Genomic DNA, 26,946 nt, shown 5'->3' with positions numbered 1-26,946 from the left:
CACCGACGCCTCCCCCCAAACGTTAATTGGTGAATTTTGAAAATCAGAGGGTCAGTCTGGATGGCCTCAAGGGAACCTGTTGGCCGCTCTGCTTGCAAATTTCTTTAAATGTTCTGGCGGAGATGATTGATACGGCTGACCCTGAGTCCAGCTCCATCATGCAGGGGATTCCTTGCAGTTTCACCCTTAATTTTATTTTTGGGGTGTGTCAGGTGTCCCCCTGTTGAGCAAACAGCTGCCCGTCCCTCTGTGTGACTGACCGTCAGTCTCTGCAACCGCTCCCTGTAGCAGACTGGAACTCCGCTTCCACTTCATGCAGGCTGTCCCGTTGCTTGCTCCTGCAGACCGAGGCGATGTGCCCGGTCTTTCCACATGCCCGGCACTTCGCCGATTTGAACCGGCAGGTAGATTGGGGATGCTGTCTTTGCAACTCGCACAGCGGGTAGATCAGGAGCCGTTCGCACGGCAGCCGGAGCACTGGGTAGACCGGGGATGTCCGCAGCCGCTGTGCTGGGTAGACCGGGGCCGGTCCGCACCGTAACCAGGGAGTTGGGTAGTCCGGGGAGTGTTTCCTCTGCACCTGCACTCCTGGCACTTCAGGTCCATCGCGGCTGGTCCTGGCTCTCTCGAGTTGCCTCGGGTTGTGGTGAATTGTCAAGGGGTCCGGTGTATGGCGTCTACTTCGCATGCTGACTCTTCTGCCCCACAGCAGCCATTCAGCTGATGGATGGTGCCGCCCTCCCTCGCGTCGGACTCCTCAGCCACGTCCCAGGCTAGGAATTCCTCTTGGACGTCTCTCAGGGTTAGCTTTTGCTTCGCGAATATCTTCTGCCGCAGCTTCCAATACCACAACCCACAGACGATCCGATCCCGTTGCCTGATCTCTAAATTCTCAAAATTGCAGACGGGCTACTTGCCTTAGGGCGGCCATGTATTGTTTGGCAGACTCACCCGGCCGTTGGTCCCATTTCTTGAAACGATACCTCCACGCGATCTTGGACGTTTCTGGCCTGAAGTGCTCGGTCAGCTTCGCCAGCAGCTCGCTGTACCCGATGGTGTTGACATCATCGGGTGAGCAGAGACCGACCGCCAGCTGGTACGTTTCCATCCCGCAGCTGCAGAGTAGCGCCGCTGCTCTCTGCCGGTCATCTTTAACCCCGTTCGCCCTTAGGTAGCACTTGAGCTGTCCCACGAAGGCTTCCCACCCTTTGGGGCGGTTACTATTAAAAAAGCAGGTACTGACCCAGTTGTGCCATTCCGCTGTCTCAGGTCGTCCTGCGTCCTGATCCGGCGCTACCGATGGGGTTTCATCCGTGGCTAGCGATGTCCAGTGCAGGATCCCATCCTCGTCGCCAGTGCAATGTCGCGTGGTCTCACAGAGAGACGGACACTAAGCTGGGTAGTAACTTCTTTATTGAGGTCAGGAATGAAGCTGGGGAAAAGGGTTTACCTGGCGTATCTTTATACCTGCCCAGGTAAATACCATCCAATGGATTCAAACCTGGGCTTCCCGCCAGTGCAGGTGGCCAATAGATTTAAACCCTGGCTTCCCACCAGAGCTGACCATGCCCCGGAGTTGTCAGGCTTTCTCCATTCAGGCTTTCCCGCCAAAAACGGTTATAGCCTGGAGCTGTCCAGCCCCCTGCTGTGCTGACATCCTGTGTATGCTTTTAGTCGCATACACTCCAGATTTCTTGCTTTGTTCATTGAGTTTCAGAGTGGCTAGAGTTGCCTCTAAACCCTTTATTTTTTCTTCTAGTAATTCAAAGTTTTGGGTCTTCTGTGGGCATAAGCTGAAACATACTGCATACTTTGCAGGTCACTATAGTATCAGTCTCTATCTCCACGACTATTTCTCTTTGTTTGTTTGCTAAAAAATTTAAAATTTCTAAAAATGAAATATTTTACTTTTTGGAAATTGTCAGTTTACAATACAGGTAGTCCTCAAGGTACAAACCTAATGAAGCCTGCTCATTAGGATTGTAAGTCAATTTTATTTTTCCCCTTTAATAATAATGCATTTCTAATACCATGATTTTGAAAATATCTATGAAATTTATTTTTCCCATAACATAAGAAAGCATGTCAACCGAGTTGTAAGTCATGTACCTCCAAATACAACCTTTTATTTCTAAGAGTTATCCATTCTTTTACTCATGTTAATACTGAGGTTTGATAAACCCACTCTGGCAAGCCAAAGCCTCCATTTCCCTTAGCTTCTTGTAACATTTTCAATTTAATTCTAGCTTTCTTTCCTTGCCAAATAAAATTTAAAATTAGAGAAATTAATTCTTCAAAGAATTTTTCCCCAGTTTTGTAGGTATCATTTGAAATAGAAACAATATTTTTGGTAATATGTTCATTTTTTTCTAACAATTTTTCCTAACATCAACAGTTGCAAATTTTTCCATTTTTCCAAGAAGCTTTATTTGATTCAGTAGTTTTATATAGTTATCTTCCTTTATCGTTAAACATCTTGCTGTCAGGCATATTCCCAAATATTTCACTTTTTTGACTATTTGTAATTCTATCTTTTCTGACACTTGGTTTTTTTTTGTTTATCTGTTTAAGATTTTTAACTGTCATTTTAGTTTTTTTCTGTTTATCTTCAGTCCTGCTATCTCTCCAAACTGTTCTATCTTTTCCAATAATTTAGGAATCATCTCTAAAGGTTACTCTAGGATGACTACCAAGTCATCTGTAAATGCTTACAATTTCTAAGTTTCACCTTTTATTTCTAGCCCTTTAATTGCTGAGTCTTATCTAATATTTATATTTAGAACTTCGAATGTTAAAATAAATAACAGTGTGGACATTCTTGTCTTGTGCCTTTTCTTGTGTTGAAATTCTTTGTATAATCTCCATTTACAATCACTTTTGCTATTTGTTTGTGATATATTGTTGTAATCATATTTGTAAAATTTTGTCCAAAGCCCATTATTTTTAGTTGTTGAGTCATAAATTGCCAGGAAATGGTATCAAATGCCTTTTGAGCATCTATAAATACTAATGCCAATTGTTTCCCTGGATGCATTTCATAGTATTCCAATATGTCCATTATAACTCTCAAATTATTTTTTCTTTGTCTCTTTGGTAGAAATCCATTTTGATCTGGATGTATAAATTCAATTAGAAATCTTTCCGCTATTATTGAAGTAAAGATTTTATAGTCCACATTTAGTAATGAGATCAGTCTGTAATTTTTTTTATCTGTGTCAGAGACCTTTGGTATCAAAGTAATATTTGCTTCTGTCCATGTGTTTGGGAATTTAGCCTCGAAGTTCTGTGGGACATCAGCCCCACAGAGAAGGAAATATTAAAAGAGCAGACAAATATATTTCCTCAAAGGGTCTTAAACAGGCAAAAAAGCATGCCGTTTTTCTTAATAGCCCCAAGTCTCCCTCCCCCAAGCAGAAACCAGCTGTGTAGAAATGCAGATGTAAATTATTCAAGAAGGTTGGAGGCCCCCAGCTAGAAGCGTAGGAAGACAGAAGACACATAAAATCTACATACCCCATCCAAACTCTAAGACAGGACATAATAGGATTAACCCACAGATGCCAGAGGGGCACACTCAGACTCAGGTCAAAATACATGACACAAGAAATACAAAGCCTCAAACAGGAACAGGAAATAACCTCAAGAGCCCCAGAGAGTATAAAAACCCACTCCCTACATGTGCTCACTCTCTTTTCTTCCAGAGTCATCTTTCTGTCTAGCTCTCCTCTTCAATAAACTGCAGTCTTCTTTCTAAAGCAGTCACCATGTTGTTTATTCCCAGCTTGAACCATGATGAAGACTTTTCCTTCAACAATTTAGCACCCAGGATGGGACTCCAAGATAACCTCTCCAATGGACTGAGACTGGTAAGCCCCATCTTGCCAGCAGCAGACCCCTTGTGTCTGTGGATGGGTTTCCCAGGCCCTGCCCATGTGGAGCCAGGGTAGTAACGGGAGTTTTGGGTTTGAGCTCAAGGGCTGCTTTGCAAAGAAGGTGAAGGTGAGTACCTCTAAAATTTAACTTTAAAGCCCAGGGGAGTGAGAGAAATGTGTATGTCTCTCTGAGAAGACCCATTTTTCCCCAATCACAGGTGGATTTTGCTCCCTCTCGCCTTTCCTAACCGCAGAAAGGATCTGTTCAAGTGGCAGACCCTGGAAAGCATGGGGGTTTGGCCAGAGTGCAGGACCTTTTGTTAGGGGAAAGACTGTGTGCAAATGGAATGAGTGTGAGAGAATCAGATTTTGACAACCAGCTGGTAAGGTCCTGTAAGCAAAGCCCATCTGTAGGAGCAGGTCATACTAAGGCACAAAGCATAGGTTCTCCCAGACTCCTCCTGAGTCTGAAAACTGAAGGCGGTGAGGAAGAAGGAGGTGCCAGTATCTGTCTGAGCCGAGGGTGGCAGGTCCTCCCCAGACCCCTTTTTGGGGCAGAAAAATTGGGCGATAGAGTTCCCTAGGTAGGAGGGGCCAGTACTTCATTAGGGAACTGAAGTCCTCCTGGGCATTTTTTTGTGCCCAAAAACCGATGGCGGGGCAGCAGGGATAGTGTCACTAAGAGTGGCTGGCCAGTGCCGCTGGGACCCAACTAAGCCGATTGAACCCCACATCATAAGGGGAACATGGTTAGCTGTAGTTCGAGGGTCAGAATTAAGACACCCATTGGAGATATCCTCGAGGCGTGGGACAAGAGGTGAGTGCCCATCCTGGATGGTATGAAAAAGGAAGTGAGCAAGAGAAATTTGTGAAGAATGGGCTTTGCTCAGGGCTTTGCTGGGAAACTAATTTGGCTAAATAAAGATACTTAAAAGGAAATTAAGATATAGAAGTAGTGATTCCCCCCCCCCCCTCTCTCTCTCTCTCTCTCTCTCTCTCTCTCTCTCTCTCTCTTGCAACTATGTAGTATGTTTAACATTTGTGCCTTCCCTAATTTGAGTTAACTGAGATTTATTGTGGGAATGACCAGGATGTGTAAAAACTAAGACTTCTGTTTCCCTTTTCTGTTTTCTTTTACTTGTCTTTGTGTGTATATGTATGTCAAAGTCTTTGTATTTGAGGTAAATGTGACTGTTAATTCTCTCTAATCTAAAGAGAAAAGAATTTTAAAATTCTGCTAGAAATTCTGCTTAAAATAAGCCACCAAAAGGAAAATACCCTCACTTTGTCTGGCCAACAAACCGAGTAAAGAAAAATGATTTTTTTTCTTTCTCTCTCTGTAGTCTTAAGTTCAGCCCAAAGTTAGCAGGAGGGAATGTTTTAAGTTCATCTGCTCTTCACTCTTGCATTTATTGTATGTGTTGTAAATGGGTTTTGTCTGTCTATTCTTTTCCTGAAACATGACCAGCATTTTTCAAGTTGCACGTCCTAAAGTCCTCTCTAACATGTTGCAAATGTTCAATTTCAGAAATGAGACCTTTCATTTTGTTCTTACCAGAATCCAGCCTCTTTTGTCATCATCTGTGTTGTCACCATCTTATCTGTTTCTTTAACCACTGCAGTATTGATGCCTTTTCCAAATTATGTCTGCAAGCTACCCCCTCCCCCAATTCTACTTCTTCTTTTCTTATCCTCTGTTCTCCATGCCTTTGTCTGCCTCTCCTAGGAGACTCCATCCAGAAAAGGGAGAGATCTTGTTCTCATATCTTTCAGCCCTACACAGATGACCCCCCACAACCTTTGGAAGCAGAGCATACTGACCCAAATGCTGCCTCCATCCATTTGAGCCATGGAATTGGGTTTTGAATCCAACCATCCACTAAAAGTCACCATGCACCCAGAATGCAACAGATCTTCCCAAGTCTGACTATTCCCCCAGATGCCTGTGAAAGCTGCAGAGGAAGGAAGGAATCCTGGAGCCATTGGTCTCCACATAAAGCCTCAGAAGAAAATTAGGAAGACTATGGGGGAAAGGTGGAAACTCATTGTAAGGGCTTCTTTCTTGCCCCATTTGTATAGTAATAAGCCAGTTGAATGTATTTATGAAGAGATGGCATTGGGAATAGTTGGCACAGCAAGTCCTGAACACCTTGGATTTCTGTCTGGTGGGAGGAAAATTTATCCAGAATGTTTGTATTGCCTGTATTGTATTAGTAGCTGCCTGCGCGGGTGTGTGCGCGCGCACACACACACACACACACACACCTACCTTTCATAATCACACTGAGTCTCTCTTACACTTACCTTCAGTAAGGCTCCAGCCTGATTCTTGCCCTGTCATTAAAATTTTGTAGGAACAACTTCAAGCAAATTTCAACGGGGAGGGAACCAGGCCCCCTCAGGTGATTTGCCCTGACTAGGGAAGTAGCAGAAAAGAGATCTCCAAACCTAAGCCCTGAATATCTTGCACTGGTGGACTCAGATTGGGAGTGCTAGGGCTCACTATGTGCAATTTAAGAAAATTTAATAGCCTGGCTTCCATACTGGCTAATCTCAATTGGACATTACAAACCTGGATGCACTGAACTAAGAGCTAAGGCAGGAAACAACCCTTGAAAATGGGCAGCCAGTGGTTATGTACTGATGAAGACCATGGCTGTGAAGAATTTTGGGAGGATTGTGCAAACCTGACTGGAAGCTCAAAGTGACATCCAACATTTGAAAATAATTGGCACAGAATATTGGACATTATAAATTTCTTTTCCATCTAACTGAACTTTTGCCCTGACTTTTAGGCCTTTATGGGTTGGAAGCTACCCTTTTGGGAGCCACTGCAGGGATCATTTTCTGTTGCCCCCATTAGTGTCTTCCCTTTTTTTTGGCTTAAGAGTTTAAAGCTTGTTTAGCAAGTCTCCCTGACCAGATCAATTTTAATCTTGTGCCAGTAAGTGTGTCACTCACACACTTATGGCACAAAGGGGGGATTTGTGGGAAGTCAGCCCCCCAGAGAAGGAAATATTAAAAGGGCAGAAAAATATATTTCCTCAAAGGATCAGAAAAGCACGCAGAAAAGCATGCCCAGTTTTTCTTAATAGCCCCAAGTCTCCCTCCCCCAAGCAGAAGCCAGCTGTGTAGAAATGCAGATGTAAACCATTCAGGAAGGTTGGAGGCCCCCAGCTAGAAGTTTAGGAAGACAAAAGACACCTAAAATCTACATACCCCATCCAAACTCTAAGACAGGACATAATAGGATTAACCTACAGATGCCAGAGGGGCATACTCAGACCTGGTACATGATACAGGGAATGCAAAGCCTCAAACAGGAACAGGAAATAACCTCAAGAGCTCCAGAGGGTATAAAAACCCACTCCCTACATGTGCTCACTCTCTTTTCTTCCAGAGCCATCTTTCTGTCTGGTTCTCCTCTTCAATAAACTGCAACCTTCTTCCTAAAGCAATCGCCATGTTGTTTATTCCCGGCTTGGACTGAACCATGATGAAGACTTTTCCTTCAACAGTTCATTACACACATCTTTCAATGTACCTTGTAGACATTTGTACAACTCTGCCAGGAGTCCATCTGGTCCTGGTGTTTTGTTTTTTTGTCTTCTTATAGCCTCTGTCAGTTCAATCATTGTTATTTTCTCATTTAACATAGTTTTAAAGTTTTCTGAAATTTTTGTTAATTATTTTTTCCCATATATTGAATCATTTTCTCCCATGAAATTTCTTCTATATCACACAGTTTCTCATAATATTCTTTATCTATTTTAAATTTTAAACAGCCTTTTTCATCTACTAAGGTACTTATCAATTTTTTCTCCTTCTGTTTTTTAAGTTTGTAAGCAAACCATCTTCCTGGTTTATTTGCATTTTCAAAAAAGTTTTGTTTTGATCTTAATTTGCTATGCCAGTTTTTCTGATTCTATTAAATTAAATTTATCTTTTATTATTTCCATTTGTCTTTTCAGTATTTTCTTTTGTGGATTTATTTGTAATTCTAATTTTAGTTTTTTAAATTCTTCCCTTAATAGTATATATTGTTTTTTATTTGTTCTTTTTTCGCCATGTGTTATAGCTAAAAGGAGACAAAAGGAGAATATTACAGGAAGAAGAGAGGATGAAGAAATATATTATGAACATATTGATTAATTGCAGAAATAATCATTGATTGTTTTAAATATATGAACCCAGACAACACACTGTTCATGAAGCACTAAAGATTATTATTGTAAAAAATTAAGAAACTATATTTAAAATAATAATAATAATAATAATAATAATAATAATAATAATAATAATAATAATAATCAGCTTCCATGAGTCTTGAAAGTGCACCTCAGCATTTTGTGGACATGAAAATATGTGATTTGCCCACTCCCCTTACTTTTCCATTCTGTCTTAGGAAAGGTGACATCCAACTCCATCTTTTCTCCTGCTATTTCTGTGGTGCTCTGTGATCTTTTCTTGTTAACTCTCTGATTCCCATAGGTACGATGTCTCAGGAGATTCGTCCTGCAGTGGTTGAACGGCACCAGGGCTCACTCTACACTCTCTTTCCTGACCATTCCGTGGTGAAACATTTTGACAAGGTGGACATCTCCAATGGTTTGGATTGGTCTCTGGATCACAGAACCTTCTTCTACATTGACAGCCTTTCGTACCGTGTTGATGCCTTTGATTATGACCTGCAAACCGGGAAGCTTTGTATGCCTACTTTCCATGGTTTGAAATGTGTAACAAAGTTGTTTTTTGAACACCATTTTAAAATTGTTGCTTTTTCTCTCTCTTCCACTCTTGGTATAGTGGTTAAGGGATCAGGTTAGAAACTGGAAGACTGACTATGAGTTCTAATCCTAGGCATATAGCCACTGGGTGACTTTGGGCCAGACACTCATTTCTAGAAAGAAGGTGGCAGTGGCAAGGCACTTCTGAAATCTTGCCAATAAAACTGTAGGGGGTAATCCAGGCTATTGCCAGGAATCAACATTGATTTGAAAGGGTGTGGGTGCACACACACATAACACACCTCTAGAGTCACAAGTCATTTTAGGTAAAAATCATTTTGTGATATAACTCTTTAAGATGCTTGGTGCAGCCCTTATAAAACTTGTGCTCTTTAATAAAGAAAACAATAAGCACTAATATCACTGTTCTATTTTCTTTCTTTTCAGAGATAATGGTGTCATGTCTGCTCTATCTCTTCTCCCTCTTTGATTACTGCTAAAGTCTGCTTTTGCCATCTGTATCTTGTGATTGCTTTTGCCATCTGTATCTTGTGATTGCTTACAATAACAACATTGTATTATTCTGTAGTATAAAAGTAAAAACTACAGTTAATCAAAATAAATCAAACTATGAAGAAAAAAAATCCATCCTCTTTTAGGTGAATGGGTTGGGACTGTACTATGTGAATCAGGTATCATGGCTGTAAGCCACCCAGAGTCACCTTATAAGGAAGATGGGCGGCATCATAATTAAATAAATAATAGCAACGAGAAAACATTCAACTAGGTTTCCCCATCTCAGGAACATAGCCCTATGCTCAGATCAATGGATCCACAGCACATCTAAGCTAAAGTGAACTTGATACCCCAAAACATGTTTCTTATCCATATTTGTTTTCCCAACTATGTAGTTCAGTTAATCTTACTCATTTAAGATAACTCTATACATGCTGGAAGATAATGTCGATAATTTGGAGAAGTCGACCTCTAGCCATCCTTTTGCTTAATATTATATTACAGATAAAAGCCTGCTTCTCTAAGACTCCAATTTACAGTTTAGAATATTCTCCGGCATGATCCCAAGTACTCCTTCCAAGATAAAATAAATTTATGATGTTCTCCTTTGCATCTCTTCTTGTAAAAATATTATTTGGGAAATGTATGTCTTAACTTGTAGTAGGTTTCAATGTGTTTTTTCAGGCAACCGCAGGAATATATACGAATTGGAAAAGGAAGAGGCCATTCCTGATGGGATGTGTATTGATACAGAGGGGAAGCTTTGGGTGGCCTGTTATGGTGGAGGACGGGTAATCCGTATAGATCCTGAAACAGGTTAGCAGTTGTAGGGAATGGGCTGGGGAAGTCTGCATCTCTTTCCTGAGATCAAGCTGTGTGGTGTAGGGGATTTAAAGCAAACACAATATGTGTTCCAGAACATTCCTTTGCTTATGCAGAGATGTTGCTTTTGAAAAGCAGCCTCCTGGTCTCCATGTATATTGTATAAAAAGGCCCTATCTTATCTGAAATGCAGTGCAGCTTATGCTTTAGTTTACTTGTTAATGCAAATGGAAAACCTTTGGTGATTGGTGAAACCTCTGTGATAATGTCATCCCATAAATGCCAAGACCTGGAGCTTCCTGCATGTGATCCAGAAGGTAGATTTAAGTGCAAAAAGCCCAGGGCTCAATCAGTATTTTCCCTTTGAAAAATTTCAAAGACCATGAAGCTCTTTTTTCCAGCTTTAGGTCCTACCTTTTGTTTCTTTAGGATGGAGTGTGTAACCTGCAGATTTAAATGTAGATTCCAGTACGCCATTTGCAGCCTTCACTCCCTGATTTTTTGGTGCATGGGTGTTTACTTTTTCCCAAATTTAAGGAGGGAAATGTAGTAGTTCCACTCTGCTGGTCTGCTGCCCTTTGTTAAGGAAATGTCCTGATTTATTTTAACAGGAAAAAGAATTCAGACAGTGAAGCTGCCTATAGACAATACAACTTCCTGTTCTTTTGGTGGATATGATTATTTAGAACTGTATGTCACTTCAGCGACTGCTGGACTGGATGAGTCATCTCTCATACGACAACCCCAGGCTGGTGGCATTTTCAAGGTAATCAGAGTGCTGCAGTGCATTTGAAATCATGATATGCATGCTACAGTAGGTGGTGGGCAGCATTTGAGTATTTTAACTGAGGGGCATCTGGGGGTCAATAAAGTCAAGATGGCAGCTATTCCAATAATTGTTAAACCCACTCCAGCATTTTTGTTTTAAGGTGAGATCCTTGGTGCTCTCTGAGTTTGGTTGTTTTCTTGCAGACATTTCATTATGCAACTAGGTATCATCAGTATACTGATGCAGAAGGCAGAGCACTGATGTTACTAATTGGGTAGGGAAATGTCTGCAAGGAAACAACCAAGCTCAGAGTCAAGGACCTCACAGTTCAAACCTGACTTACGAATATTCCCTTCTATTGATCTCTGTTTTAACAGACTGATTTAAGAGCTAAATTTTCACTAATATCTTTCTTTTTAAAAAAAACAGTATTCATTTAAAAAAACATACTTTAACAAAAGTAAAGTTCTAATATGACTTTTAAAAATGTACCATATGTAAAAAAGAAGCAGCTTGGATATTGTGAACAATCAAATTAAGCATCTCAGATTAATGCTATGTCTTTAAATACCTATCTTTGCTTTCAGGTCTAGGATTAGAATGACTATTGAGCCCCTGATGATTATTTTGTTGAAGTTTGGCGGGGGGGGGTGTTGTTTGGTTCTTTTTTGTTTTGTTTTCTTTTTACTATTTTATTGTCTCTTGTCCTTGGATTTAAGCCATACAACATCATCTAATTAAACAAATGAACATATGTAGGCAAAAATTTGCTTTTGAAATAAATGCTTTGAGTTTATTAGGAAAGATGTTACAATTTATCCTGTTCATATCCTCATTTTTAAAAACTAGATTACTGGCCTTGGGGTGAAAGGAATCCCACCATATTCATATGCAGGTTAAAGATGCAAATATCAAAACAAGGATGGAAGATGCAAATATCAAAACAAAGGATGGAAGGAAATGACAGCATTGCATCACTGCACATTTTATCTGTTTCTTTTTAGAAGCTATAGGATGGTAGACCAACAAGTACAGTAAGAAACTCCCAAGCCATGAATTCAGCCACAAATTGTGCCCAGTTTGCTTTTTTATTACAGCTAATTAAAAATGTTTTTTTCTTTCTGTTAAATCAATATTTTAATAAAGTTTCAAATATATCAATAGTGTATATGTGTGATTTTATCAATTTGTTGATTGAAAGGCTAATTAATATTTAGCTAATTAAAATTTAGCCATTTTTCCCAACTCTGCTCCTTTCTTTTTTATTTCATCCACAAGTCTTTCTCTGCCCTCGCAGAACGCCCTGCTCTCACTGCCCCGACCCCACCCTCGCACAGAGTGCCCTGCTGTCGTCGCCCCCAACGCAACCTTGGTAGAGCAACCTGCTATCGCCGCCCCAACCAAACCCTCGCAGAGTACCCTGGTCTCATTGCTCTGACCCAACCTTTGAGAGTGCCCTGCTCTCACCGCCCCGACTCAACCATCGTAGAGCACCCTGCTCCCACCACCCCGATCCAACCATCGCAGAGTGCCCTACTTTCATTGCCTGGACCGAACCCTAGCAGAAAACCCTGCTCTCACCGCCCCAAACCAACCATCGCACAGAGGTCCCTGCTCTTGTCACCCCGACTGAAACCTCACTCAGAGCATCCTGTTCTCATCTCCCAGACCCAACCCTCGCAGAGCGCCCTACTCTCACCACCCCACCCCAACCCTCCCGCAGAGCACCCTGCTCTCGTGCCGACACAACACCCTGCTCTCATTGCCCCTACTCAATCCTTGTAGAGCACCCTGGTCTCATCGTCCTGGCCCAACCCTCGCAGAGCGCCCTGGTCTCATCGTCCTGGCCCAACCCTCGCAGAGCGCCCTGGTCATGTCGCCCCGACCCAACCCTCGCAGAGTGCCCTGCTCTTGTGACACAGACCCAAACTTTGCAGAGCGCCCTGCTCTTGTCACCCCAACCCAAACTTGCAGAGTGCCTTGTTCTTGCTGCAGTGACTCAACCCTCGCAGAGCACCCTGCTCCGGCCACTCTGACCCAACCCTTGCACAGAGTGCCCTGCTCTTGCCCCGACCCAAACCTCACAGAGCATGCTGGTCTCATCTGCGGCTGGCATCAACTTCCCTCCGCCCAGTACGCTCCCACAGAGAGGGCCTCCTCAGGGTGCCACTGGTCAAAGAATGCCGACAGGTGGCCCCCAGGGGGAGGGCGTTCTCTGTGGGCGCGCCGGATTTATGGAACCGTCTTCCGGTTGAGCTCCGGATGGTGCCCAACCTGCACTCCTTCTGGCGCGATCTAAAGACTTATCTCTTCGAACAAGCTGGCCTGGCCTGATGGGATGGGGTCGGGTTTTATTATTTTTAATGTGTTTTAACATTGTAAGAGCTGTCGGCATTTTGTTTAATCTCTTTTAATTTTTGTATTTTGTCCTTTAATATGTACTGCCCTATTCACCGCCCTGAGTCCTTCGGGAGAAGGGGGGGTATACAAATAAAATTAATAATAATAATAATAATAATAATAATAATAATAATCCTGGCCCAACCCTTGCAGGCAGCCCTGGTCACATCGCCTCGACCCAACCCTCGTGCAGAGTGCCCTGCTCTTGTCACCCCAACCCAAACCTCACAGAGCGCCCTGGTCTCATCGTCCTGGCCCAACCCTCTCAAAGCGTCCTGGTCACATTGCTCCGACCCAACCCTTGCACAGAGCACCCTGCTCTCGACACCCTGACCCAACCCTCGCACAGAGGGCCCTGCTCTTGTGGCCCCAACTGAAACTTCGCTTAGACCGCTCTGCTCTTGTCTCCCAGACCCAACCCTTGGAGAGCGCCCTGCTCTCGCGGCACATTCTTTCCAGCTCCGACGCAGTCCCCCGTCACTTCCTCCGCCACTGTGTGGGAGTAAAAATAAAGTTCAATCAATCAATTCCAACTTTGCAAGATCTTTTTTTCCCGTGAAAAGTTGAAATTGATTGGTTGAAGTGTGGGGTTTTTTGCACATGGTGGCGGAGGCCTAAATTGAAAAGGTTTTATAAAACCCAGCTGAAAAAGCCACTTGCCTGGGGAGATTTTGAGCAGGTTGCTCATGGATGGGACTGAAGGCCTAGGATTGGGCTGACAGCACATGTGCCCACAGAGAGGGCTCTGTGTGCCGCCTGTGGCACGCATGCCATAGGTTCGTCACCATGGGTATAGGGTTCCCTGCCTGAACAGGGGGTTGGACTAGATAACCTCCAAGGTCCCTTCAAACTTTATTATTATTATTATTGTTGTTGTTATTATTATTATTATTATTATTATTATTATTATTATTATTATTATTACTACTACTACTACTACTACTACTACTACTACTACTTCTACTACTATTATTATCAACTGCTGCGTCAGAAAGCTTTTTCCAGTAATTATTTTTTAAAAGAAAGAGGAATTTATTTACACTAAAATAAACAGGATAGTGACCAATTTAGCATTCAAACTGCTGTTTAAACTACACATTGGAAACAAGTTTGTAAATATTTTTTGTTGTAGAATTTAATATTTTACTGTAGGGTCTACAACATTGTAATGCTTATATTACTTTGTATATTATATAAAAGCCTAGAAAGTTAATGTACAGATCATTGTTGAGAAATAAAAGAATCATTTTTATTAAGGAAAGTTTTATCTAACTGCTTAGTTAAAGTCTACCAAGATCAGCATTTATATCTGAGATAGGTTATCTGAAAGATGTATTACTTGAAGTTTGTAAAAAATATTAGAGTTGTTCATTAAAGTGATAAGACAACTGCAACCATTTTAGTTGGAGCTTTCGGACCCCGAATTTCAGATATGTTGGGCTACAGCACCAATTATCCCCATTCAGCTGTGCAAGAAGACCTGGACTAGAGCTGAAAAGTTGGATTAGGTGAAACTTTTAGCATTTTGCCCTGGTGCAATTATTGCTTTTTAAAGACCTTCATTGCAGAATTGTTTGTTTCTCTTGCCTTTCCCTTAGGCATCAGGGCTGAAGGAACAACACCAGGTATGAGAGTCAAGCACCAAGATGCTCTTTATACTGTTTTGCAATGAAGCAAGTAGTACAAGTAAACATCTCCACTGGATAATGGAACTTTCTGCTACATGTATAGCTTGGTCTACGTTATGCATGCTTTCAGTCATGATGTACATGCTGGGAAAATTTGTGAGAAGTTTTATATCCAAATATATTTTATTCTTTATACTGTTTCCATCTTCCCTTAAAACATTAACAGAATCCACAATGGTCTGAGAATCAGTGTCTCCACTAGATAATTGACAGTCAAGCTGAAACTAAATTAATCAAGTAAAAATAGAAATGAGGGGAAATCCTTTATTCAAATGTCCTCAAACCTTCCAATAAGTTACCCAGACCTAATCCACATACCAAAGGATACAGTTTGCAGATACAAATAGAATTAATTAAATTAGGTCTATCAGTGGAACTGCATGTTCACAAGAATACATACTTACACACACACACACACACACCTCAAGTGTCACCCTAGAATCAGCATGTAGACACTTCCATACCCTGGACAAACTCCCCCTGTAATAATTTGCTGCTGTACCCCATTTCTGTTTTGCTTTTAGGAATAAATATTTCTTCTTTTCTCACAGTTGTCTGGATCTTATTTTTATTTATTCTTACACAGCCCCAGCTTGAGTTGGAACCTCAAATATTCTTCTGACAAATTGTTACATATTCTTTCTGCCAAGTTCAGTAATTAAAGTAACTTTCAGAAATTTTTCTTGTGCAATAACTATCATTTATATTTTGAACCAGGCAAATTAAAAGATGGACAAGAGTCCATTTGTTTTGATTAAGATGATATAGATTACAACTACTTATTAACCAGATGTCAAGCTCTGTGGGCTTGCCATTTGAGGGAGGGGGGAGGGAGACTGCCATGAGGCCCTGTGGCTTGGTGCCAGGCTGATGATGACACCAAAAACCCGGAGAATCCGTTGCTTGACCAACGAACAGCTGGGAGGTTCCTCGGTGCGGCGCTAGGCTGGCAACGACGCCAAATGCCCAGGAAGTTCCTGGTTTGACTGAAGTAGCCGGTCGGCACTGGAGCCTCAACAGCAAGAACAACACCTGGGGAAAGAGAAGGGGCAGTCCTATCTGCACCGCTATGCCGCTGAACAAACAGCTGATTGGCACGGAAATGGATGCAGGGGACTGCATAGCAAGCCAGAGGAAGGATCCAGGGCCCGGTGTTGCCACTTTTGAAGATGCTAGCTGGATGCTGGCTAGCTGGATGTGGGGTGGAGCTGAGGGGACTGACTGTATGTAAAGTGCTGGGAGAAGATCAGTCCCAGTGCTGACTTAGTTTGCCATTCAAAGCCTGACACAGGAAATAACTCCAAACAAAATGATCCAGAGGGTATAAAAACCTACTCCCTACAGAGGAGTGGACGCTTAAAGTGTCAAATTTAGCAGAAATGGCTAAGATTTCTGCTTACTTGAAGGATCATTCACAAGAAAGATACATTTTGGTTTGGAGAAGATGGATAGATTATATTCAGAAAAAATATGGGACTAAAAAGTTCCATTTAGCTTATGAGTAAATTTTAGATTGTTATAATTTAAATAGCTTTTTTATTTTTTTTTATAAGTTGGATATTTTTAGAGTGTAATCATGTTAAAGGTGGGTTAAAGTGTATTATGTATTTGCTTATTTATATAGTCGCTTAATGTTAATTAGATTATGATTACTATATATTTGTAACCCTGTAATCAGCTTTGGGAAGTGGGGGAGGGGGAGGGGGGTTTAGGGGGGGTTGGGATGGGATAACATTGTAATTTTTATAAAACTTCAATAAAAAAAACCTACTCCCTACATGTGCTCAATCCTTTTTCTGCTAGAACCATCTTTCTGTCTGGCTCTCCTCTGCAATAAACTATAAACTTCTTTCTAAAGCAGTTGCCATGTTGTTTATCCCCGGCTTGGAATGAATCGTGATGAAGACATTTTTGCTTCAACAATTTGGTACCCAGGATGGGACTCCAAGCTAACCTCTCCAATGGACTGAGACTGGTAAGTCCCATCTTGCCGGCAGCAGACCCCTTGTGTCTATGGATGGGTTTTCCAGGTCCTGCCCATGTTGAGCCAGGGTAGTAAAGGGAGTTTTGGGTTTGAGCTCAAGGGCTGCTTTGGAAAGAAGGTGAAGGTGAGTACCTTTAAATTTTAACTTTAAAGCCCAGGGAAGTGAAAGAAATGTGTGTATGTCTCTGTATGTGAGTGAGAATTTATTTGTATTTATTTATTTATTAATTTTTTATACCGCCCTTCTCCCTAAGGACTCAGGGCGGTGTACAGGGCAATAAATATCAAAATATAAATACAAAAGTTAAAAGAAGTTAAAAGAATTAAATAATCATGCCCAATATAATACAATGCTTAAACCTATGTTAAAATTAGATCCAACCCTAAACCCATCAGACCAGGCCAGATTGTTCAAATAAATAAGTTTTTAAATCGCGCCGGAAGGAGCGGAGGTTGGGGGCCATCCGGAGCTCAACCGGCAAGCGGTTCCATAGGTCTGGCGTGCCCACAGAGAACGCCCTCCCCCTGGGGGCCACCAATCGACATTCTCTGATCGGAGGCACCCTGAGGAGGCACACTCTGTGGGAGCGCACTGGACGGAGGAAAGTTGATGCCGGCAGCAGGTGCAGCCGTAGGTAATCCGGACCCATGCCATGTAGGGCTTTATAGGTCATTACCAGCACCTTGAATCTCACCCGGAGGGCAACTGGCAGCCAATGCAGATCGCAGAGCAGAGGTGTAACATGGGAGTATCGGGAGACCCCCAACACCACTCGCGCGGCTGCATTCTGCACCAGTTGAAGCCTCCCAGTGGTCCTCAAGGGCAGCCCCATGTAGAGAGCGTTGCAGTAATCCAAACGAGAGGTCACGAGCACATGAGTGACTGTACGCAAGGCATCCCGGTCTAGATAGGGCCGCAACTGGTGCACCAGGCGAACCTGGGCGAAGGCCCCCTAGTCATAGCTCCTATATGATCTAAGGAGAGCTGTGAATCTAGAAGGACCCCCAAGTTGCGAGCCCGATCTACGGGGGGTAATAGCTCACCCCCCATATTAAGAGATGGAATATTCTGCGTTTCCCGAGATGCCAACACACACAGCCACTCAGTCTTGTCAGGGTTGAGCTGAAGCCTGTTCCTCCCCATCCAGACCCGGACCGCCTCCAGGCAACGGGACATCACGTCGAGGGCATCACTGGGGTGGTTTGGGGTTGAAATAAAAAGCTGGGTATCATCAGTGTACTGATGATAACCAACTCCAAAACCATGAATGATCTCACCCAGAGGCTTCATGTAGATGTTGAACAGGAGAGCCGAGAGGCCCGACCCCTGAGGAACTCCACAAACAAGGGGCCTCAAGGTCGACCTCTGCCCTCCTGCCAACACCGACTGCGAACGCCCCAGAAGGTAGGAGGAGAACCACTGAAGAACTGTGCCTCCCACTCCCAACCCCCTGAGGTGCCGCAGCAGGATACCATGGTTGATGGTATCGAAAGCCGCTGAGAGGTCTAATAGGACTAGGACAGAGGACCAACCCCTGTCCCGAGCCCGCCAGAGATCATTCACCAGCACGACCAATGCCATCTCCGTGCTGTACCCGGGCCTGAAGCCCGATTGGTACGGGTCTAGATAATCAGCTTCCTACAAGAACAAAGGGAGCTGATGCGCCACCACGCTCTCAACAACCTTCACAAGAAAGCGAAGGTTGGAGACCGGACGAAAGTTATTTAATACAGCTGGGTCCAGGGCAGGCTTCTTGAGGAGGGGTTTCACTACCGCCTCCTTCAAGGCGGCGGGAAAACTACCCTCCCTCAAAGAAGCAGTTATCACTGCTGCATAAACCAGCCAGGAGGGGCACGGGTCCAACAAACATGTGGTGGAGCTCAGCTTCCCCATGATCCTGTCCACATCTTCGGGAGTCACAGGATCAAACTCCTCCCAGATAATATCGACAAGACTGTCCTCGTCCTCATCATCAGACTCTGCCCAGTCGGAGTCCAAACTGGTCCGAATCCGAGCGATTTTGTCCGACAGATGTTGACTAAACTCCTCGGCACAACCCTGCAAGGGCTCCTCCCTCACCTCCTGATTAAGGAGGGAGCGAGTTACCCTGAACAGGGTGGCCGGGCGATTATCTGCGGACGCGATGAGGGCGGCAAAGTGATTAGACCTTGCCGTCCTCATCACTGCGAGGTAAGATCTCGTGAAAGACCTTAGTCGCAACCGGTCGGATTCAGATCGGCTGGATCTCCAACAGCTCTCTAGGCCCCGTCTCCGACGCTTCATCTCCCGGAGCTCCATGGAGAACCATGGTGCCCATTGGGATCTGCACTGGGTCAAGGGCCGCATGGGTACAACTTGGTCGAGTGCCTCCATGGTCGCCTTTTCCCAGGCTTCCACTAGGGCATCAGCCGAGCTGTGAGCAAAGGAGGCAGGTGGGGACCCAAGCGCCGCCTGGAACCGCTCAGGGTCCATTAAGCGCCTAGGACGGAACCATCTCGTTGGTTCAACCACCCCACGATGGGGAGTGGCAAAATGGAAGACCAACCACAGGTGGTGATGATCGGTCCATGACAGGGGCATAACAATTGGAGAACCCCCACCTAGATCATCTAACCACCATCCAGATAGGAAAACCAAATCGAGCATGTGCCCCCCCATCAGTTGGACCCTGAATAACTTGCATCAGGTCCATGGCTGTCATGGAAGCCATGAACTCCCGAGCTAACTCAGATGATCCCCCCAGGGATGGTAGATTAAAGTCACCCAAAACCATAAGTTTGGGGAACTCAATCACCAACCCTGAGAGGATATCGAGAAGCTCAGGCAGGGCTGCTGCTGTGCGACTAGGCGAAAAGTACACCAGCAGCAGACCCAATCAAGCTCTAGGGCCACATCTCAGGAGGAGGGACTCACACCCGTCTATCTGGACAACGGTGGCCTCCCGCAGACATAAGGTCTCCCTCAGAACTACCGCCACTCCACCACCCCTACCCTGAGCTCGAGGCTGGTGCAGCACCCGGAAACCCAATGGACAAAGATCAACCAGAGGGACACTGCCCTCTGGACCCAACCAGGTCTCCGTGATGCAAGCCAGGTCCGCATGCTCCTCCTCGATCAAATCACGTATAAGAGGGCTACGGACCTGGCATTAAAATACACGAGCCTGAGCTCAGTTGGCTGCTCATCTTCTCTCCCGGAACCATAGGCTGAAATCAGGGGGTCGGAGCACATCACCGCACGGAGACAGCGGGGACGCACTCCTGGATATTGATACGGCCCCCTGTTCATACGCTTGCTGCCGTTCCCTACCGCCGTGGGAATAGACAAACCCACACCCCGCTCTGGGGCCCCGGAGGCACCCAACCCAAGCCTCGTCACGGCGCGATCAATCCCAGGCCTGGTCTGAAAAATGGTTGGTGGAACCCCCCCAGTCTCCAACCAAACCTTTTTAGAACCCTCCCCCCTCCCTAACCCCACAAAAAATTGAGCTAAAAAGTGCACCAGGGGCCTCTTATTAAATTTGTGATGGAGGCTTCTGTCCTTGCCCAACCATCTCTCAGGGTCCCAATAATTGGGCCTGTCATCAAGAGGATAGATTGAAATAAAGGCAGGTCGCACCCAGGAAGGGGGGGGGTACCCCTGAGCGCAAATAAGTCCGTGCTTGAATAGGATAAAACCATTTTTCGGATAGATCCAGCCAGGCAGTCCCATAGTCACTCGAAGAGATGTAAGATAGAAGATCGACAATGTCCAGTCCACCAGCTCCCTGCCACTTGAGCTGGCCAGGTAACTCCTGAGATAGATCGGGCACCTCCCTCTCACAGAGGGCCCAAACCTATCCAGAAGTGGACAGAATACCAACCCAAATAAAGCATACCTCCCTAGATCTCTCACCTCTAGGGAGATAGCAGATGGTATAGGGTAGTGCAATTGATGGTATAGCTGAGCCACCCTCTCACAGTGGCTCAGCTCCAAGACCTTCTGAGTCCGATGGGTTCGGTGGGTTTGTGAGGGGAAGAGAAGAATTAGAGCAGCAATTAACCGACATAACCTGAAGATGTCAAAAGTTCCAGTCACAAAGATCTTCTCAAAAGCGAGGAAAGCGAAGAAAGGCTGAAACAGCAGATGGATCCAAGCCAGGTAGCTCAAGTCCAAATGGCCACAGGACACGAGCACTACGAGCTGACCTGTGCCGCCTGACCAACAGCGTGCAGCGCCAGAAAACCAACACCCAGCTGGAGGTCCTCTTCGCCAGAAACAGGCATGAAACAGACTCCCAGTGGCCAACAAACAGCAAAAAGCAAGAGCGAAAAGCAGCCATAATACTCCCTCTCGACTCCCTGGTCACCGCTCCAGAGCCAGTTCTTCGACCATTTCGCATACTGTCAGCTTTCTGCATTCTGGAGGGCGCTCTAGGCCGCAGATCTATGGCTCCGAGAAACAGCTGCTCAGAGCCCTCCAAGCCACGGCAGCTCACCACTCCACAGAGGGCCTCCGAAAAAGAAAACACTGGAGCGCACAGTTCAGAACAGTTCAGAACGGGTCTGCATCGTCGACGAAGACCCTTTCTTCCCCCAATCACAGTTGGATTTTGCTCCTTTTGGTCTTTCCTAGCCACAGAAAGGATCTGTTCAAGTGGCAGACCCTGGAAAGCATGGGGGTTTGGCCAGAACGCAGGACCTTTTGTTAGGGAAAAGGGAGAGGCTATGTGAAAATGGAACGGAATGAATGAATGAATTGGATTTGGGCAACTAGCTGGTTAGGCCCTGTAAGCAAAGCAAAGCAAAGTTAGGAAATTAAGCCCCAGGCAAGGAGCGTCCCTTACCTCTGGAAAGCAAGCAGAAGTGCTCCCAGACATTTGAAGTCTGCAAACAGTGGTGGTGAAAAGTGAAGGTAAAGCCAGTAAGAGAGCATCCATGTACCTTCTGCAGGGGAACAGAAGAGTCCTCAACAGACCTCTTTTTGGTCTGAAACTGTGGTGGTTGATCCCTAAAGAAGCATCCCAGTTCTCTGTGAGGGATCCAGAGTGCTCTGTGGTGGTAGGTGGAAGTCTCACTTAGGAGGCTTCAGTGCGCCGGACCCCATAGAACCAAAATGAACCCCTGCATCATGGGATGTTCTAGTTCAAGGGTCAAGATAGGCTCCCCAGCAAAGCTTGCTTGAGGCCTGGGACATGAATCAGCTACCCATTCAAGCAGGTATGAAAGAGATAGGTAGAGTGTTAATATATTTATAATATATACACATCCGTTGCCTCCTTGCGTTGCTTCCTTGAGTATGCTTGTGTGTCTGATGCATGCAATTCTTTAACCTGGATTGATGCTTTAGTCACAGATATCTGGACACATCCGTTGCCTCCTTGCGTTGCCTCCTTATATATTATAAAGAGAGCTAGCTAACTACATCCTAACGTAACAGACAGTAACAGCAAAGTGAAAAAAACAATAAAGAAATAACTGTGAGAACCTCTTCTAGACATGCGCACTAAACAGACTGAACCCATAACATAACTAGTCATATGGGATTCACTATGGTTACCAGATAAGTTATCACAACTGGTGCAGAGAGCAGGGGAAATGTACAGTTAGAAATGAACTTTTCTGATGAACAAAAAAAAACGTGCAGTGACATAGAGAAACTACGGTATATACAAAAAATGGACTTTGCTAGGGCTTTGCTGGGAAATTAATTTGGGTAAATAAAGGTACTCAGAGGGAAATTAAAGAATAAGAAATAGTGATTCTCTTTCTATGCAACCAGGTGATATGTTTAAGATATGTGCCTTCACTAATTTGAGTTAGCTGAGATTTATGGTGGGAATGACTAGGATGTGTAAAACTAAGACTTCTGTTTCCTTTTCTGTTCTCTTGTCTTTGTGTATACATATGTGTGTCAAAGTCTTTGTGTGTGAGGTAAATGTGACTGTTAACTGTCTCTAATCGAAAGAGAAAAGAATTTTAAAATTGTGCTAGAAATTCTGCTTAAAATAAGCCATAAAAAGAAAATACCCTCACTATGTCTGGCCAACAAACAGATTGAAGAAAAATGTGTTTGTTTGTTTTTCTTTTTCCCTTTCTCTCTCTGTACTCTTAAGAACAGCCCAAAGGGAATGTTTTAAGTTCATCTGCTGGAAAAGTTTCACTCTTGCATTTAATAATAATAATAAAATTGGAAGGTACCTTGGAGGTCATTTAGTCCAATCCCTGCTCAGGCAGGAAACCCTATACCAACTTTATCAAATGCCTTACTGAAGTCCAAGTAAATTATATCCACAGCATTCCTCTGGTCCACTAATTTTGTCACTTGGTCAAAGAATGCGATAAGATTTGTCTAGCATGATCTGTTTTTGGCAAACCCATGTTGGGTTTTAGTAATGACTTTGTTTGCCTCTAGGTGTTCGCTGATTTGTTGTTTGATTATCTTTTCCAGAATCTTCCCAGATATTGAGGTCAGGCTGATAGGTCTGTAGTTTCCTGGATCTATTTTTTTTTTTTTTGAAGATGGGAACACCAGCTCTTTTCCAGTCCTCTGTTGTTCCCCATTGCTCCAGGATCTTTGAAAAATATAGTTCAGTGGTTCTGAGATCACATCTGCCAGTTCCTTGAGAACCTTGGGGTGTAATCCATCTGGTCCTGATGATTTGAATTCATCTAGGCTGGATAGGTGCTCACTTACCATTTTATTCCTTATTTTAACTTGTGTTTCTAATCTATTTTTTATGATACTGTTTTTGATAGGTTGAACTATTTTTTTCTCTCCCTTTGTGTAAAGACAGATGCAAAAAGAAAAAAAAATGAGTTAAATATTTCTGCTTTCTCCCTGTTGCTTGTCACCTTCTTGCCACTTTCCCCCACTAATGGACCAATCATTTCCTTGACTTTTTCCTTGTTTTTTACATGTTGAAAGAAGGTGTTGTTGTTTTTTTGTTATTCTGACTTTGGTCACAAGCCTTAGTTCATATTGAGCCTTAGCTTTCCTCACTTCATCTTTGCAGGCTTGGTCTATTTGCTGATATTCTGCTTTAGTTATGTGCCCCTTTCTACTTTTTATATTTGTCCTTTTTATCTTTCGATTTATCAGAGAGTTCTTTATGCAGCCATGCTGGTTTCTTTTGAGAGCTGTTATTTTTCTTCTTTGTTGGTATTGTGTTAGACTGTTTTTTTAAAAAAAATTCCCAAGGTTTTTGAGTTGTTTTCCCATTGATTCTCATCCATGGAATCCTTCCCAAGCCCTCTCTAAATTTATTGAAATTAGCTCTCTTAAAGTCCAAGATTCTAGTTTGACTGTGTTCTATTGCTTGTGCTTCCATAATTGAATTCCAATATTGCATGATCACTCCCCACCTCAAGGTTCCTGTGGCTTCAACACCTTCTATCATTTCATCTCTGTTAGTGAGGATTAGATCCAGTATGGCTAATGCCCTAGTTCCCTTCTCTACTTTTGGGAGACAAAGTTGTCTGCTAGGTTTGTCAGGAATCTGTTTGATCTTCCACTTGGTGCAGTTTGTCTCCCAATTGATGCCAAGGTAATTAAAGTCCCCCATTACTATTGTGATGTGCTTCCTACATACCTTAAGTTAGCTTAGCAAGACGTTCATCTATTTCCTCTGTTTGGTTGGGTGGCCTATACTATACACCTATGGCAATGTCATTTACCCCCCTCTTTATATCGACCCAAATGCATCCAAGACAGTTTTCATCATTGTTGTGCTCTGTTTCTGTAGAGATGTAGTTATTTCTTATAGAGAGAGAAACTCCACCTCCTCTTTTATTTGGTCTGTTTCCTTTAAATAATTTAAATCCCTCTAGCTGAGTGTTCCATTTGTGGGTTTCATCCCACCATGTTTCCATAATGGCAACAATATCATATCTGCCCCCATTTACCTGAATTTCTAGTTCACCCTGCTTACTGTTCATACTCTGGGTATTGGTGTATAGACATTTGAGTCCTTTATGACTGACCCTGTGTTTACGTTCTATATAACCTGTGTGTGGTGCCTGAGTTCCCCTATTTTCTTACCACCTGTTCAGTTAGTGCACTTTGTGTGGCACTTGCTATTAAAAGCTTGATTTTGCTTGATAGCAAGGTTGATATTCTTGTCCACACACACATCTATGTTACACGCACTGCTAACCCTGTAATTTTTTTATTGCCAGGGACAGGGATGTTTTGTATCAATTAACTCACTGTCCCCATTGTTTAGTTTAAATATTCCTCCAGAAAATCTGTGAGTTTATTGCCAAGTAACTCAATCCCTTTCTTTGATGGATGCAAACCATCTCTTTTTGTTACATTGTTTTATTGGACCAGCTACAGATATTGCAACTAATATAACCTTAAGTCCTAACATGTTATAAATGTTCAGTTCAAAAATGAGACCTCATTTTGTCTGCCTATCTGTTTTTTAACAACTGCAGTATTAATGCTTTTTCAAACTATGTCTGCAAGCTACAACACCCACCCCCCATTCTACTTCTCCTTTCTTATCCTCTGTTCTTTGTCTGCCTTTCCTGGGAGAGTCCACCCAGAAAGGGGGGAGTAGTTCTTGTTCTCATGTCTTTCAGCCCTGCACAGATGACCCCCCCAAACTTTAGAAGCAGAGCACGTTGACCCAGATTCTGCCTCCATCCATTTGAGCCATGGAATTGAGTTTTGAATCCAGCTATGCACTAAAAAAGCCACCATGCAACCTGAGTGGAACAGATCTTCCCATGTCCTACCAGTCCCCCAGATGCCTGTGAAAAACTGAAGAAGGAAGAAGTCCTGGAGCCATGTGAAGCCTTAGAAGAAAATTAGGAAGACTATTGGGGGAGGGTGGAAACTCATTGTAGAGTTTTCTTTCTTGCCCCATGTTGTGTAGTGGGTTCTGGAGAGCAGGAAGGACGCCAGGCCGGTGAGTACAACATAACAGCTCTTTATTTGGTGGAAGTGACTGTACTGGGGAACAGGGGCTAACTGCACTCTTATATATACCTGGCCAGTACCTGGCCAGGTACTCAACCAACCAATCGGATTGAACCTCTCCCGCCGAAAATGCTTCCTGCCAGTTACAGTTCAACGCCTCCTGGTGGTGACTCTTATACAAAGCTTTAGGTGTTCCAATAAAGCCTAATACATAACACCCCTTCCCCCTTAAGGATGAAACAATATACACATACAATGAACTTACATTCATGACAACCAACTTCCCGATGGACCTAGTCCCCGGCTTCCCTTATTTGCGCACATAGTCTGTGAGGTATGCGGGTGGCCTATGGGGCCAAGATGAACATCTTAGGGTTTCTTCCCCCTTGTGGGCTGGTGCCTTACTCGGCATATCCTGGACGTCCAAGTTCTCCTGAACTGGAGAGTCCACAGGTAAGCTCTGGCTGCCCATTTTTGGTGGACCCATCCCATAGTCAGACCCTGTGGCAGGGTTAGCCCCGCGGTCCTGGGAGGGTTGCTGTCCAGGTTGATCGGGGTTCTCCTGGTCCTCCTCGGGCTCGGCCGCGGTGGTTTGTTGGTGGTGCTGGTAGGGGGAATGTGAGCTAGCTTGTGTGCCAGCTTGGAAACTCAATGAGGGGTAATTTACCCCGTGGTCGCTTGTTGACCGTTCTGGAACTCTTTTCCTTACTTGGTCTATGTGCCGTCTGACCTGACGACCCCCCTCCACCCCTACTACGTAAGATAAGGGCCCAGTTTTGTCAACCACCACCCCCAAAATCCACAAGTGTCCCGGACCGTAGTTCCTGGCCCAAACCAAGTCACCTGGGTGTAGTTCTCTTGGGGTTTTGGGTTGTGCGGCCTCAGAAGCCACTGCGGACTCTCCAGTTCAGGAGAACCTGGACGTCCAGGATACGCCGAGTAAGGCGCCAGCCCACAAGGGGGAAGAAACCCTAAGACGTTCATCTCGGCTCCATAGGCCACCCACATACCTCACAGACTATGCGCACAAATAAGGAAAGCCAGGGGCTAGGTCCATCAGGAAGTTGGTTGTCATGAATGTAAGTTCATTGTATGTGTATATTGTTTCATCCTTAAGAGGGAAGGGGTGTTATGTATTAGGCTTTATTGGAACACCTAAAGCTTTGTATAAGAGTCAAGCAAACACAACAGATACGAAGTAACAATTTTAAAACATCCAAGATAAGCTGAAACACCAGGAATGTGGGACCAGCTATCACTAAT

General features: G+C 44.0%; 1 protein-coding gene across 1 annotated transcript in view; it reads left to right on the top strand.

The window, feature by feature from the left end:
- RGN (regucalcin) overlaps positions 1-11,859 on the top strand; it is a 36,044-nt gene extending 24,185 nt beyond the window's left edge. Inside the window, exons 4-7 of the mRNA XM_083361322.1 lie at positions 8,364-8,579; positions 9,800-9,931; positions 10,549-10,703; positions 11,556-11,859. Of these exons, the coding sequence (XP_083217448.1) occupies positions 8,364-8,579; positions 9,800-9,931; positions 10,549-10,703; positions 11,556-11,606 (554 nt within the window). The 3' untranslated portion in view covers positions 11,607-11,859. The remainder of the gene's footprint in view (positions 1-8,363; positions 8,580-9,799; positions 9,932-10,548; positions 10,704-11,555) is intronic.
- Positions 11,860-26,946: the final 15,087 nt, after the last annotated feature.

The sequence above is a fragment of the Vipera ursinii genome (genome assembly GCF_947247035.1).
Source record: "Vipera ursinii genome assembly, chromosome: 4".
Classification (NCBI taxonomy): domain Eukaryota; kingdom Metazoa; phylum Chordata; class Lepidosauria; order Squamata; family Viperidae; genus Vipera; species Vipera ursinii.
Note: the sequence above shows the minus strand (reverse complement) of the source record. Positions and strands in the feature narration are given on the sequence as shown.